At 41.1% G+C, this 16,810-nt stretch overlaps 1 protein-coding gene across 2 annotated transcripts in view; it reads left to right on the plus strand.

The window, feature by feature from the left end:
• The first annotated feature begins 567 nt into the window (after positions 1-567).
• LOC113022515 (sodium-coupled neutral amino acid transporter 3-like) overlaps positions 568-16,810 on the plus strand; it is a 43,052-nt gene continuing 26,809 nt past the window's right edge. Inside the window, exons 1-4 of one of the 2 annotated variants that reach the window (XM_026167986.1) lie at positions 568-1,099; positions 15,086-15,315; positions 16,415-16,447; positions 16,624-16,717. In XM_026167986.1, the coding sequence (XP_026023771.1) occupies positions 15,179-15,315; positions 16,415-16,447; positions 16,624-16,717 (264 nt within the window). In that variant the 5' untranslated portion in view covers positions 568-1,099; positions 15,086-15,178. The remainder of the gene's footprint in view (positions 1,100-15,085; positions 15,316-16,414; positions 16,448-16,623; positions 16,718-16,810) is intronic. The other variant, XM_026167987.1, reaches the window with a different exon arrangement.

The raw sequence follows: 16,810 nt of genomic DNA on the forward strand, positions 1-16,810 counted from the left end.
GCATCTCTGGCCCTTGCCTCTATGGGTAGCTGTTCCCCACTGGGTTATCCCCAGAGGAGATGCACCGTGGGGTTAAACGTCCTGTCTTTTCCACAAGGTCAGGGCTCAGTGCTGTACAGCTTCAAAGAAAGTGGAGGCTTGCATGGCGTTTATTATGGAGAGACTTTGAAATACATTTAAAGTTTCCTGAAAATTAATATAAATTGCCCATAAATTAGTCATTTTTTCCCAGTAAATCACCAACACACATACAGTCAGAGACATCCGAGGGAAGAGGCACCTCGTCTAATTTTACCTCAGGTGTGTGTGTGACCTATCCTGTGAACGTGAGCTGGAAGAGGGAGAAAGGAGACGATCCCCGGAGCCGTGTGACATCAAAACGCGCTACTGCCGGTGACCTAGAAATAGCGCTTGCGTCGACCGTGTGCGTAAGCAGCGCTGGTGGCAAATAGTCGAGGATGCTGTTTTACGTTGCTGATGGCGTTTCAAACGGGAGACGCTGCAATTGGTTAAAATTTCATTATATTTTCTTTTGGAGGCAATTAAAGGAGACGCAATTAAATTGAGTAAACAAATCTATGTGTCGGCTCCCTCAGTTCATTCACGATCTCTTTGTCTCACCGCGCGCACGCAGGCACGGTGATGAGAAATGCATGAACATGAAACATAAACCACAACCAACACCGTGTATCCACAACATCTTAATGCCAGCGGGTGTGCCGTTTTAACCCATCTCGTGCTGGTCATCATTTCCGCGCGATTAAAGGTGCGTGCCAAACAGAGCCCAGGAGGAGCACGAGGAGGAGGAGGACGAGCGGGGTGTCTCGCGACCCGGCGCGCTCTCGCAGCATACACAACAAGAATTTGATTTGTGTCGCTGTGCATGCAGTAGGCGGAACCCGAACACTCTTCACATCCCACTTTTGAGAAGATTACGAGAAGAATTCATCGGGAAACACATGACAGAAAGGCAGCCGGGAGGCAAGGCGGTCGGACGTAGCGGGACAGAGGCTGTCAACGCGCAGGCAGGCAGAGGCGAGCGGAGGCAGGATTCGTGTGGAGATATTTGGAGTTGGAGGAGGGCATTGGTACTTCTCTGGTAAGGCAATGGAAATCTGCTGTAACCTTGATTTGTAGCCCTCTCGGTGTGTTAAACTTAGCAACAAGCGTGTTTTCTCACGTTGTAGAGATGAAAATGTTAGACTTGGCTCAGGTAAAAGAAAAACGATGCTCTCTGTGCATGCACATACAGAACATGAATATGCTGCTCGATGACGCTGTTGGGTTCTTTCATTCAAGTAACATGCAACAGACAGATGACATTACTATTGAGATCCTGTGCCACCCTTTGGACTACACAGACTCCCCAAGAAGGCTACTTTCTTCCTCAGGGCTTATCCTCGTAGAACTACAGACATATTCCTCAGGAGACAGATTTTTTTTCCAGCAGCAAAAAATGGGAGAATTTTTATTTTTATTTTTATTTTTAAAGGAGGGTATTCACTTTAAATTCCCTGACTCTATTTTTTAATGGCCACTGCAAACTTAAAGCCCAACTAAACTCTACACTGATTATTTTTCTATTTTTATTGCATATATATGGCGCTCAGGATTAGGAATTGCGTTTTAATGCCTTCGATTTTAGTGACTAGGTTGGATTTGACTGGTTCTGGCTGTTTAATCTGGATGTGTGTTATATATTTCAGTCAAACTTGCAAGGCATCCACAGCTGGCTCACACTGTCGCTACAGGTGCCATCTGGTCCTGGTGTTTGGTGATCTTTGCCAGCCTGAGAGGCATAATTAACACTTCTGAGGAGGAAGTGGGGAAACAGAGAATGCTGCACATCATGTGCATATATGCAGTAATAACTCTGTATCTGATGTTTTTGGGCTGTGCTACACATGTGCATTACCTCTGTTTGTTTAACATGATATGGATACTTTCTATCATGCGTGCACAGAATGATATTAAGGATATGCATTAATCCATACTATAAGCGTTTGTGTAAAAAATTCTAATAACTCAATAGCAGCGGCAGGTTTTCTGGGGTGACCTGCAGGAAAAGTCTTCAGTCATTCTCTCCTCCATGATGAGTCACTTCAGGGGCTTGAGGGCAGCAGGTGAAACTGTGACTGCTGGACTCGGCAGGCTGGAGCGGGCTGTCAAGAGCTCATGTGTAGCCTACTTGGCCACTGATGTTACAATTGACTGACTCCTCTTTCTGGTCCATGTGAGGGCAGTCTCCCACCCCATCCCAGAATTAAATCACACTGTTAACAGATTGATCCAGCCCCTGGTGACATTGTGTGTGCTGAGCTTTTGAGCTGCTGTGTGATTAAAAACCTCCATTTGACTTGGTCAGATTGTATTTGTGTGCGTGTAAGCACATGCACGTGTGCACATACATGCATACAGCACTGATGATTGAAATGGAGGTTAAAAAGACTCTGTGATGTAAATGTCACTGCCCCTCAGATTGACTATAAAATACATCGATTGAGAAGACAAATGTGAAAGAATGAGGACCGCCGCGTAAATGTGTTCGTGGCCTCCGTTCACACCTCTAAATGGTCCTCTACTGTAAAGTGATTCAAGTGTCCATCAATATTTGTGTTTCTTGTCTTTCAAACTCCAATTATTGAATCAGAGATGTTGACGACTCCTTCACCGCCCTCTTTTTCTCTCCATTATTAGATCAGATGCAGACACAGGACTTTACGAAGTTCTTGTTTAATATGATCAAAGCTCTGCGTCTGTGAGAAGTATATTCAGATCCTGGAGAAGTATTGGTTTACGTGTGCAAGAATGAAAAGAAAACATGGAGGGATTTCTCAGTCTTAGAAGGCAATGTAGTTCACCGTGAGAAGAAAGCAGCACCCTGCGGTGACTTTGTCAATAGTATTAAACTATGAAAGGACCTGAGCCACTGTCTGGTCTTGAGAGATTTGATTTTGGTCTTAAAGAAAGGGATAAACTAAAGAATTTGCTTAACCCTTTCCCCTCCACAGTCACAAATAGATATTCATTTTGCCTTTTAATGATCAGTTCTGTATTTTGTGAGTTTCATGGGTTTATTCTTGGTAAAATGATGGGATATAACAGCTTTGTTGTGTTTTGAGTGCACATGCTTTACACTGGAACTTCTCACCTTACTGACTACAAATGTACATCAGATATACCATTTGTCTATAGTTAATATTAGTTCTCATTATAGTATGTAGACTTGCATTCATAGACAAGGAGGTCCTGTGGTTAAGGTGTCATCAGTCACGGCATTACTGCATTTTCAAAGTGCAGACAGGTTTATTGAAAACTACCTGCACATGTCCTGAAGGGTATTTTAGATGATTTACAGCTTGCATAAGGTCAGACCACTTGGGATAAATGCCAGCCCAATAGATGAGCTCTAAGAAGGGAAAAATAATTATACCAAACTAAGTAATTAAGAGTGGATTGAGAAGAGTCTAAACCAATGCCTCATACGAGACACTGCCAGTTTAATTGAAATTTTATATTTGCTTAAATTCATGTCTGGTTTTGGAAAGGTGCAGCTGTGTGTATAATAATATATTGATTGGTTTGTATTGTGGATTCTTTTTCATTATTTTTTGTTTGTGAGCCCTTAGGGTGAATACCTGATTTCTGACTTGGAAGCTGTTCAGAAAAGAGTAAAAAAACAACCATTAGTTTTTTTTAAAAAAAGGACCACACAAAGATGGAAATAATTTTGTTCTGTGGGATTTTTTCCCCCCAAATTCCCAGTATCAAGTTTGAGAACCACTGCCAGTGAGTTCTGTTAGTGGACTTTAGGTGATCACAGGGTTTTTATTAAATTGGCAAGGACATTTCAGTAGGACACACAGAGGAAAATCTTACCAGTTGTCCAACTTAGAAGCCCCTAAATTCTGAGTATGTTACTCGTAGAACTGCATTTTTGCTCATTTTCCATCACTGGCCACTGTGCTCTGTGAATTTCTATAAGAGATTTAATTCTTAAGCCTTACATTGATCTGATTACATTGTATGCCCACTGTGCCCTGGAGTTCTCCATCATTTGGACATTTGGGATTTGGACTTTCATGGTGCTGTGGCATGTGACATGGTCAGCAGTACAATATCCACCCTGGTGGTCACACACTGCGTGAGTTGTACTTCCAGCTGAATGAATGCACTCTTTCCCCCCACACTTGCATCACCATGTGATGAGAAGGAAACAGGAGAGAGACGGGTAGCAGATGCCAGGAGAGGATGGTTCTTTGTTTTGGGACAAATGATAAAGAGAAGACTGAGCTGGCATTGAAAAGTGTGGCGATGAGGGATGTCTGCATGGAAGGCATTATATAGATGATGTCCTCTGCTGTGTACGTGCTGTCCTCTTTGCTTAGTCCCTTGCCAATCTGCTGTTTGAGATACTGAGCAACAAAAGTTTGTGAAGAGACAAAAAGTCATATGTTGTATGTATGGTTTTCTATCATTTATATACTGTATATTTGTCTTTTAACCTATGTTGGCAACCAAACCAGTTTGCACATGTATTTAATAAACAGGTACATAAGAAAGGAACAGACATTCTTGGTATCACAAGCAGACTCAGACACACTATTTGCAACATTTGCATTAAACCATCATCAGGCAAGTGGTTGACAAAGAGAAGTCATTTCATATCAATCATAGTATATCTCGTGGCTGTAGTCTTAACGCTTCTGTACATCCCTTGTGTTCTTTACAAAGTACAAAAAATCCAAAACAGTTTTTAATTAATAAATAAAGTCTAAACTACAGACCCTGATGTTTTCATGGATAAACATAAATTTTTTTAAACCGCATTCTCATAACTTACCAAAAAAAGTGACTTGTTCCCTACCCGTTTCGCTTAAAATTACAGTGTGTAAAATACCACCACTAGGTGTCAGTAGATTGCAGATTGCAGTCAACTGAATTTTGTTTTCCAGTGTCTTATCCTAACTAAGATGGTTGCTGTTTACCTCAGCTGTCAATGTGTCCACATTTTTTTACTCTGGAGGAAGCTGTAAATCTTTGTGAAAGGAGTTTGATACGATGATTCGTGAAGGTCACTTCTGTCTGATGACAGCGATACTAAGATGACTTGTTGAGGATATCCTGAACCTTTTGTTTATAAAATGTTTATTAAGCATGTTTATTTATTCCCAGTATTGTCGCAATTACTTATTATCAGCAGAGTAGCTTTGCGACCCTCCCGTCTCTGTACCCTACGGTGGCCCTGAGAGGCCAAATGGACTGTAACTTAAGAAAACACCAGAAAAACGCTGCAAAAGCACACAAAACACAACGGAAATAGGAAAAAAGAAAACAGAAATAGAAACAACAAAAACGGAAATAGGAAAAAACAGATTTACGAAAGAAGAAGGAAGTGTTTCTGGGGAGACAATAACCCCAGAAACACTTCCCCGTTTTTCCTATTTCCGTTGTGTTTTGTGTGCTTTTGCAGTATTTTTCTTATTGCTGGTGTTTCCTTAAGTTACAGTCTGTTTGGCCTCTCAGGGCCACTGTACTGCACTGACAACACGCTGGCTAAACAACAACCAAAGCTGCATGTAAGTTCACATTGTGCTAGCTAAATGCTACATCCAGATGAACAGAATCAACCTTTTGGGATTTACTTACCTGGATGACTGAGCATGCATCTTTGGGTGTCCTCAAAATACACTTGCCATCTGATAAATAGTTTGATTATATCCTCACATCGTATGAAAGTTTATTCGCTTAGGGCATAAGCCCAATAAAGTTGGACAACAATTGTATTCTTTATAAAAATTGTGCTTATTAACCATTTATTTGCAGTTTTTTTTATCAAACCATCTCACTTTTGTGCTCCTATGCTCTGTACAGACGATGTAATAGCATCTTGTGAGCCACAAAGCCACAGGGATTGGATCACATTCAGATCAGAAGACACTACAGATGCTTATTAATCTGTCAAGTATTTAAAGCTGCTTAGCACCTCAAGAGAAATATGGTCCTCATAGGTGGTAATGTTAGAGAATGAGCTTTTTGTGCTTTCTATTTGGATGCACCTATCTCGTATCCAAACACAATACCCATGTTAAGTCAACAAAAGTCAGCAAAAGTAATTTATTATGCCAAGCACCAAACCACTAAGTGTCAAACATGCATCACAGCCTTGAGCCAAAATATAATTATCTGCTGAGCCAAATGCACGTGTTTGATAGAGGACTGGGAAAACAAGAGAAGGAAGAGAAGGAAATCTGCTTCATCAGAGATTTGGCAGATTACAGGTACAATAACCTTTAATATGTAAATAGGTTTTTTTTTTTGCACCTTTTAAAGGAAATGCACAGGCATATGATACTACAGGAACATTGTACTAGGAACTGGAATCTTTTCAATATTACATAAGCAGTAATTATAGAAATGCATCAACAAAGTAGGGCTGAGGAGATTTAGTTCCTTTCTGCACTATAGTGATCTTTGTATTTGCAGTGCGAATTTATTTCTCAAGTAGTTACTTGAAATTCTGAGGAGTTATTAGCCCTGTGGATGGCTACTACCAGTCTGAACAAATCCTCATCATCTGTTTCACCCTTTTCTGATGGAGTACAATTTTGTGCTTCAGTATTCTTGCATCTTGCACTGGTGATGTCACGCGCATTTATGATGAAAGCTGGAGAAGTGGTACCAAGTCCCAACTCGTGGCACACCCGCAATACCAAGCTAAGAGCGTAAATATTATGGGTTTATTTCTGTGAAGTGGCAGGAAATGACATCTTTATATACAGTATGCCTTAAACCCATCCCTGTAGCCATTATTTCTTTATCTAGAGTCCTGCTTGCATTGGTCTGAAGCTCACAGTGCTCTCTTCTCTGTGTGGTTGTTGTTTGACTGTCGCTTCCAGTATTAGGGTGTTCAGTGTTAAAGTTGAGGCAAAGTGACAGAAAGTGTTGGGTGAGTCTATAAATAAATTTCATTTCCACTGAGTAACCACACTGATGCCCCCATGCTGGCGTATCACAAGGTACTAAATGGTGTAATAGGATTTCCATTTTAGGTTTCAACCGAAGGTTTGGTTATTTTGAAATAGTTTTAATTGTTCCTGTTGTACCGCTGTCATGTATTACAGGTTTTCTCAGTTGAAAAAGGTAAAGAGGCAGCCCACATAGCAGAGAGGTCTGGCCCGGATCTGGTGTCAAGCCGGCACTGCTGGCTGACTTCTGGCATGGTAAGTGGTATGTCATCCAGATCTGGGCCAGGCCTGGCATAGATGACACTGTTTATGTGATGGCATGCCATATCTGGCCCGATTATGGTTTGGTTTATGTGGCCCAGGCCTATAGAAAACAGGTCTGGCCCGGATCCGGCATCAAGCTGGCGCTTCTGACTGACTGGTTTCATGGCAGGGTGTATGCCAACCAGATAGAATAGAATAGAATTCAACTTTATTGTCATTGCACATGCACAGGTACAGGGCAACGAAATGCAGATGTGGGCCAGGTCTGGCAATGATGGCACTATTTATGTTCCTATTTTCCTATTTTAGTTAGAAGACCCAAGTGCCATGTTGCAATGCTATACTGCTATTGTAGCCAACGTTTCAAATGCAGGCTTGACAGGTCTGTGAGTGTACACTTTATCCAAAACCTGGTGAGGTTATACTGCTGTTGACCACTGGGTGACTGTAGCTCAGGAGGTAGAGCAGGTCACCAACTGATCAGAAGGTTAGTAGTTCGATCCCTGGCTCCTCCAGTCTGCTTGTCAAGAGTGTGAATGTGTATGAATGTAGTTAGGAAGCACTCAGTGTAGAGAAAGTCTGTGTGAATGTGGCATGTTGTGTAGAGCGCTTTGAGTAATCTGGGAGAGCAGAAAAGCGCTATATAAGAATCAGTTGTTTCTCTGTCTGAACAGAGTTTTGTCATGTTACTTTTGCACTATTATGTTTGTGGCACATGTTGTTATTACATGGCTTGATTAAGGTACTCATTAAGCTGACATCTGGGGCCAGAGCTGAAACTGTTCTGGGCCAGCACAGGGCCAGCAGTGTGTCTACAACTGGCCCGTGGCTGCACACAACTTACACATGGCCCACATACCGCAAAGAATGACGGCCCTTTGGTGGCCGAGATCAGGTTTGCCAGAGGTTGTCCACACATGGGCCAGCACAGGACCACCAGTGTGTCTGCAACTGGCCTTGTGCTGGCCCACGTGTGGGCCACCTCTGGCAAACCTGATCTGGGCCACCAAAGGGTCGTCATTCCTTGTGGTATGTGGAACATGTGTAAGCACATTGTGTGGACCAGATCTGGGCCATACCAGTTTTGCTATGTGGGAGGGTGTAGCTAGTGCTTTTCCTTTGCCTGACTAATAGTTTTTAGCAGACGAAGTAAAATGATACAGATTGATTTCAGGTCTCAAAATGTGGTAGTTTATCAGTTCATTCAGTCAGGCACTCTCAACCTTGATCAGTGTCTATTTCTTTAATACAGGGGAGACCCATACATCAAGCCAAGGCGTGGGTCCAAGATTTTAAAAGTTGCTGACCAAAGCCAGTGTTATTCTAGCTCGTATGGAGCAATAGAGCCAGCTTTACTAAGATAAAACCTGACAACCTCTGAGCAACTGTCACCATGCTTAGATAGCCTAATACATACTCAGGATAGTTACCGGTATTATTAAATTCAAAAACTCTGTACAGATGTTTCCTAAGATTTTTCACAAATTGTACATGATTCTCCGTACTAATGCTACTACTACTACTGAGGAATGTTTTGATGTGAAGCAGAGTATTTTACTGACAGAAGTTCATCTTTCAGACTTTATTAGCACACATCATCATATGTCGGCCAAACATCGGTAACAGTTGGTTAAAATAGTGAGTGTTATTAAATTAGTGCATTCCTACTCATCGTCCACTCTTCTGTTTCAAATGTGGTTTGAAGGAGAAATTTTTGCTTTAAACAGTCACAATGATCATGATTAGAGATTCCCTCTGAAACATTTGCTGTGATATAATGCCTTCTACCTCAGTGTATATTAAAGTGCACTGCTAATCTAGGACCACATCCGGTGTGGTATTATAGTCTCTGACGTGTGTGTCTCACAGCAGCTTATAGGAACGCTGGATATGAGGAGCATCTCAGAAGCTCACATACAAATCTGTCAGTCAGAAGTTAATATCCTATTCGCCCTGCTGGCTAATCACAGTAGTGCTTCATGGCCTGCTGCAGAGAGAGAGAGGTCAGGAAAACAACCTGTAAGGAAACAGAAGCAGAGGATGCCAGTATTCATGGGGGCAGTGGTAATGAGAGGCCTGAAGACAGTTAACACAAGATTTTCAACCCTTGTGCATGTTGTGTTGGGAATATTTAATTCTTTTTGAGCGTTAATTGAATAGCAGCAAAACTACTCCAGTCATAGAAACGCCAGCCAACTCATCTGCGATGTGCCGAAGACAATGCTTACTCTGCTTACAGTGAAGTACTATAGAAACTCTGCTGCCATACAAAGGCAGAGTGCAGAAACTACAGAAGCAGTCAAACTGACAAAAAGGTTTTTACTTTATTTTAATTTTTATCAGTTAGGGCATCAAAATGTACAACAAATAGTCCATAATGCTTTATTATGGGATCTTTTAAGGTTTATCAGACATTGCCACACAAGCGAAAAGCATCTGAAAAGGGGAGCTAGTGCTCTACCTTTGGAGAGCAGAAAATGTTCTCTCTGTTTGTATCTGGCCAGTGCAGTGGTTTCCACTCTTGCCTCACAGCAAGAAGGGAGTGGGCTTAATTCCAGCCTGGGGGCTTTGTATGTTCTCTCTGTCCAAAGACATGATGTTAGGTTGATGGGTAATCCTAAATTGCCTGTGGGTGCAAGTGGTTGTTTCTGCATTAGGTCTGCGACAGATTGGGGATCAGCCTTTGGCAGCTGGGATGGATGGAACTGGATAAGTGGAAGAAAACAGATGTCTTTTAAAACTCATTAGATATTAATAATGAAATACTAGTAAATAGGACTGAGTAGCTTTCATATTTGAACTACCGAGGATTTCGTATGACCATCGATATTGGACTTTAAAAAGCCATGTTTAGTGCAAGGTAAATTCTACACTGGCCTCTTATGCTTTTCTATCATAAATAGCTTTATTTTCTCCCTGTAGCTGTTTGGAGGGTTTCCTTCATTCAATAACAGCATGAGATTTTTCCATTATTAAGCTCCATATGCTTTGTGGTTGTGTATCTGTGTAAATTTTACCTTTATGTGAACACCAGAACACCAACAGATGGTTGTTGGATGCTTTAGTTAAGCATTTTCTGCTGATTTGAGGCAGCTGCTGTGTGCAGTGGCACATTCAGAGGACTTAAACACAGCTTTATGTGTGACATGATGTGAGGTTACAGTCAGGCTATTCCCTCGTCAGCAGCTATTTTTATACAGGAGTGACCTGAGCCGTTTGATCCTCATTTCCTGCTTTAAAGAGATGGACCCTAATCTGATCATTTTTATCATCCTGACTTTCAGAGGTGCCAAGTCTGAACTCATTGTTTTAAAGTAAACTGTTAGCTGATAGACTTATTAGCAGCTCATCAGTTAAGTTATGGGCATGTGTAATCTCTTAAGCTCCAGGAAATCTTTTTACATTCATGGACAGAACAGGATGAGATATTTGCTGCCTGTCATTTTTCCAGGACACAAAATATTACAAAATAGTCAAGAGCATTTAATGAGTAATCAAGCACACTTTAATTTTCCTTTTGTTTAACATTTTTAGTGATACATTAAAGTCAGCAAATAGGAAAATTTGTCATAGTTTGGGGATGCATTTCAGCCAGTGGTGTTTGAGATTGTGTCAAGGAATAAAACTCAGAAAATTATCATCAGATTTTGATCCACCATACAACATCATCTGGAAAGTGTCTGATTGGCAATTTTCAGCATGCAGGATAAGCATACCATAGAGAAACACACAGTGGAGCACTATCAGTCGTAGACTGGGCTCCCCAGAACACAGACCTCAACATTATTGAAGCAGAGTGGGATCATATTGACAGAGAAAAGAACAAAACGCTGCCAACATCCAAAGGAAAGCTTTGAATGTCCTTCAGGGAGCATGGAGAGCTGTTTCTGAAGAAAGTAATTCCACGAAAGCTTTCCTAAGAGAGTTCAGAATGTGTTGAAAAACAAAGATGGTCTTACCAAATATTGTCTTTACAGTTTGTTAGAATTTTACAAACTCTGTTTTGCCTCAAACCCCATATGTGCTTGTAGATCTTTTAACAAATCTCTGTAACTATTTCCCATTTTCCCAACAAAATACAAAGAAATGATGATTGACTCAGACTTGCACAGCACAGTCACTTTGTCAGCTTTTATACGAGCAAAATAGATATGATAATTCACATCCTGCTTTCTTATAGTATTTAAAACATCTTAGGTCTGCTTTACTGGATCTGGGTGTAAAAAACAGTCATTGAATGTCAGACACATTTCAACAGATTAAGAGCCTCGAAAATTACACTGGGGACTCAATTAAGAAGGCTCATATGGCCCCCGGGCCTGTTAGAATGTCATCAAGCAGTGGCAGCAGCAGCAGTATTACAGTTTGAGATTACTCATTACATAAACACCCCCACCACCCACCAAGACGCATAGAGAACCACACATTTAATTACAGTATACACTAAATTGACTGCAAACACAAATTCACACAAGCACAGCGATACTTTAGGGTGAATCAGTGTTATTTGATTCAGGTATCACTCGGGAATAACAATCAACAGAAACTGTCTGGCTCTGCTTCCCTCCTCCTGGGATGACGTCTCGCTGCAAAACTGCTTACGTCAGAGCCAGCGAATGGAGGCAGACACACTCACTGTGTGTTGGCAAACGGAGGTGATGCTTTAGATGAGGGCTTGAATCAACATAGCCTCTGCAGTTGCTGTGGAAAGACTCATTTACTCCCACCAAGAGCATCACAATGTGGCATTAAGTCTTGCATAGGATTAAGGATTTTTGGAAAGCAATGTGGAAATTCTAGTCTTCCTACATGGGCCTTCTGTTGTTTAGTTAAATAAAAAAAATTTCTGTCTACAATTTTTTGCTTAATTTAAAGTTTTGTAAAGATATCCCTGGTTTTCTATGGTGGTATAGGATTTGAACCCAGAGCCCAGTTCTGGGTGTGACAAACAAAGGAGACCACAGACAGTCTTTGAGTGATGCTGAAGATTTTTATTAAGTAAATCAGATAAGCCGTGTATCAGCCATATATATTAGTCAGTACATTTAAATCACCTGAGTTTGTGAATGGAAAACAGCTTTAAATGCTTTAAAGCCTCCTGAGCCCAGCCTGCTCAGGTTTGTTCGATCTCTAACCAGTTCAGCTCCACCCTCAGTTGCCTAAAAGTAAACACAGCCAGCATGGAAAGAACAACACAAGGTCAGCTATAAAACCATCACACAGCCCACAGGTGGCCTAAAATAACAGCAGCAGACACCTTGTGTGACAAACTGCACAGAAACATGTTGAGTGTTTTCTGATGTTTGTTGAGTTGTTTGAAATGTTGCATTTGAAGTTACCTGGCATTTAAAAGATGTGACTCCTTGTAGTCTAGTATAATATGGTGCAAATGGTGCAGTTGTTTTGCAACTTTTGTTTCCACATCATTTACATCAGTCATATGTGATAAGCATCGATCATGGACATACTAATAGTATTATTTCCCCAATTTAGGTGGAAACTTGGGCAGTAGCACAAAGTAATCAATAAGTCTCAAGCGTGTTAAACCTAAAGTAATGAGCCTGTTACAAAGATGTAAGTAGTGCAAAGTACAGATAATTGTGTGAAAATGTAGGGAGTAAAATTTAAGCATGCAACAAAAATAAATATTCAAGTAATGGACAGATATCCAAAAATTCTACTTAAGTACTGTAGTACTTTAGTACTGTAGTATTTTAGCTGCCACCTTTGGCATTTAACCCCAAATAAACAACCTTGAAAATTCTTCAAACCCTTGGATCTGAAATCAGCCTAAACAGATATTACATGCTAGCATGACATAGTGTCTAGAGACTACAGAAAATCCCAGTTTGTAGACACAAGCCTGCCACTGTTTAATATCACAATGGTTCTGTGGCTACTGGGTTTCAAGCTGTTGGGCTGCAACTCCATCGTTTCTTGTCTATAGTCATTTGCGCTTGTGTGGTCATAAAACTAAGAACAATACATGCATACATGCATGTTAGTAATGGAAAAAAATGATATAGGCCACCTGAGTCATGTGCAAGGATTTTTCTTTTACTGCTTGATGTCTGTACTATGTTCAGACTCAGAGATAATAAAGCAGTCGCTTGCTACTGAAAGGCTAGGTAGGCTTTTTCACATCCTATTTTCAAATCCTATCAACATCCATGCTCACTAATGACCATGTAAGGGATACACATCGTATGCTGTCCATGACAGTTTATTGCTTCTCACTCAATTGCCTTCAAGAATGTCTTGTGTTTCCTTTGCTGAACATAATGATTGCCGAAGATACAACTCACGCCAATCAGGTCTGCTGTTTCAAGCTCTGCTGCACAAGGTCATTTAGGAGAAACCCTTGTAGCTGGACAGCCCATCGCGTATTGTCTTTGAATGGCTTCCCTGAACTGTTTCGTGATTTGTAGACTGTTTGAGTGGCACTGTGGTTCTGTGCGGTGATTTGTCCCATGAGAGTGGCCCTGCCTCTGCCATTGCTGCCGTCAGCATCTCTGCTACAACTGTGCATGGATACAGGATATTGGCATTTACTGAATTCAAGGTGGCATCTTTTCAATTAGAGGCCAGTAAAATACCTTTTCAGCCTCTCGAGTGGCCTGGCGAACTACAGCCAAGGGGGCCCCGGGAGTATAATGATGCCTGGCACAATAGTGCCACTGTTCTCCAAGCCGTTCCCAGGAAACCACACAACATGTGCCATTGTGCACTGTGCTTTGCTGCCCAACCACGTTGCCTGGCTTTAGCCAGAGATACCAAGAGGCCTGGCTGTGCAGTGGAGCTCACAGCAATGTGGTTGGTAGGACAGGTTCAGAGGACTGCTAGGTGAGGAGTTTATTCAACGCACACTGTATTTGATGCGGTGAAACATTTGTGAAAAAAAGAGCTGGTACATTTAAAAGAGCGGGCTGTGAAACGGAAGAAGCCTGAGAGAAGAAGGAGAGCTGAGTGGTTGCCAGGAATGGTAGTACAGAAAACCCTGAGCATTGTGGCAATGCTGAACCCTCTTCAATAAAAGGGGAAACCAAGAGAAAAGTGACAAGCAGAAAAATGAAGGCACAAAGACGGGTAGAACTGGTTTGTAGCTGGTCTTGGCTGGTTCTGCTCTTTTTATCCCAGTGCTGGGGATTTAAACATTTGTGTGTTCCTCCTTTGTGGCCCCCCAGTGTCATAGCTTCCACCGCTGTTTATGCAGCAGACCAAAGGAGAACATTCAGGGCAAGCCAGATAGGGGGCTTTAGACAACAGCGACCAGGAGATACATGTCACTGGGGCTTTTCTGGGCCTCTCATGTCAGCTGGTCAGCTAAGACAACAAAACACTACAGGATACCCAGGAAATAGAGTCCTGATGCAAAGCCCAGTGTGTCACAGCTAACTCAAAGATGTGTATGCTCAGTGTAGACCTGTCAGCTGATGTGTTAATTATTCATGGCACTTGCCAAAACATCTATTTTAGTGGGAGCTTATTTTTGCTTTTGATTACAGGAGGAAATGTTGGCTAGTTTTACAGTCATGTTGATCTTGATTTACTTCCATTTCCAGTGTGTGGTTTAATAAAAAGTTCATTTAAAAAAAAGAAAATTTTAATTGAATTCACTGAAATTTTTCGCATTCTTTTTCTGAATCGTCTGAGTTGTCTTTGCCATCCTCTTCTTAGCAGTGGATAAAATCATGAGTGTGGTGTTTGAAGATACAGACACCTTTGAATGACCTCAGTGATTCTGTGATTCTTTTCATTGTCTTGTTGTTATTACATGCCAGAGAACTGCCATAATATGGATGATGTTTCATTGCAAAATGGTCATCTTAAACTCCTATTTTTTTCTCTTACAGATCCACCGAGGAAAATAAGAGCTTCACTTTCTCGCAAGAAGTAAAAAAGGTCACATAATTTCAAGGGACAAATTATTAGCTACTGTAGCAGATATGAGTGAGGATAAACCAGCAGAGACTGTGGAGAACACTCCAGCTGAGGCGAGTGCCATTCCTAATGGGAAAGGCCACGAGCCTGGGGAGGAAATCTCAGCATCAGCCAAAACACCACTTGCAGAGGACGGTGAAAAGTGAGTATACTATAGATTATTACAGTGTATACTTGTGTCAGTAATGCACAACGATATACAACAATGCTTAACCAGTTTTTTCCACTTAATTATGTTGTTGATATGCACTTTTCTTTTTTTTTGCAAAGGTAAAATGTCATGTGTTTTTACATTTAACAAGCAAATTCTAAATAATATCAGTGTTTGAGGTAATCTGGAAACTACTATCACTGAAGTAGTCATTTAAAAACAAAAGGTAAAACAATGTTTGGAGTAAATTTGGATTTCTTTTATTTTGCTCATGTTGCCTTTGGAAAATACAGGTCCATAAATATGATATATTACTTACTTTTTAGTAGTCAAAGGTTGGTGTTGTTTCAATAAATCACTAAAACAATTTAAAGGTTTTAAAAAAAATTATTCAGTCTTGGGTCTCAAAAGTGCCTCTAATAAAACAGAACAAATTCTCATAGCAAGATAATGCCAGAGGTCAAGGAAAATGCCAAACTGGATTCTTTACCTTAAATGAAGTAAGTTGATTTCTTCAGTGGCTGCTCTGACTTGAAGTCTTTACCTGTGGCAGTCCAAAGACAAAATACTGTATATGGGTGGAATTTTGTATTTCAATCACTATACTCACAACACATTGAAGACAGATACAGTGCAGTAGATAAGTTTGTTCTTTCCAGTTAGACCGATTATTCTAACCTGCTGCCTGTGGCTTAGCTGTGGCCTAGTCATTAGAGTGACTCTCATAACTGAAGGCACAACCCATGTAACAGCAAATAATGCATGCATATTACATGTCTTTTGAAGTGCCTTTAAGTAAAATATTCTCATATCGCCTTCTCAGTTACTGTACCGGAATTTGTGCTGGATAATGGAGTGTGCTCAGTGCCTAATTATCATGTCACTGGCTGTCTAGCAATACTTGTTGTATCCTGTGCCCATGTAATAGATGGGATAATTAAAGCGTCTCTCTCCAGGACACAGGCGATCATTTATAGACAATCCTTTCACTGTAGTGTTATTGCTCTTATTAAATTATGACTCTGGGTGTTGTTTTTCCACTTTGTGCTCTCGTTGGGTGATGGATGACCGCTCCCTACGCTGCTTGTAGGGAAACTGTAGCCAATAGTGCCCAGAATGCTAGGTACGTATGATGCAATAAAGGAGCAAAAAATGTTTCACAGTAAGTGTGTGGCATCTGTCTCACCTGTTTTCTCTTTGTGAAAATTAAGGCAGAAACACAGTAAGGCTGTTAATTTGAGTGTTTTTGCTCTTAGTGCGGCTCCTTTGTCCTCCTCTGACAGTTTTTGTGATTGTTAGTCCTAACAGGACTGAAAATGCAGACACCAATCTACCAGAGAGCCAGGAGTTCTTATCAGGCGTGGAGGAGAAGAAGACTACACGCTTTACAGATGTAAGTTCAAACGGCTTTATTAGAATTATAGGCAAAGCCTGCAAGTGCTTGAAGTTATAACACGCTTACTCTGGCCCTCTGTCTCTTGTCGGT

This window comes from Astatotilapia calliptera, chromosome 5, assembly GCF_900246225.1.
Source record: "Astatotilapia calliptera chromosome 5, fAstCal1.2, whole genome shotgun sequence".
In the NCBI taxonomy this organism is placed as follows: domain Eukaryota; kingdom Metazoa; phylum Chordata; class Actinopteri; order Cichliformes; family Cichlidae; genus Astatotilapia; species Astatotilapia calliptera.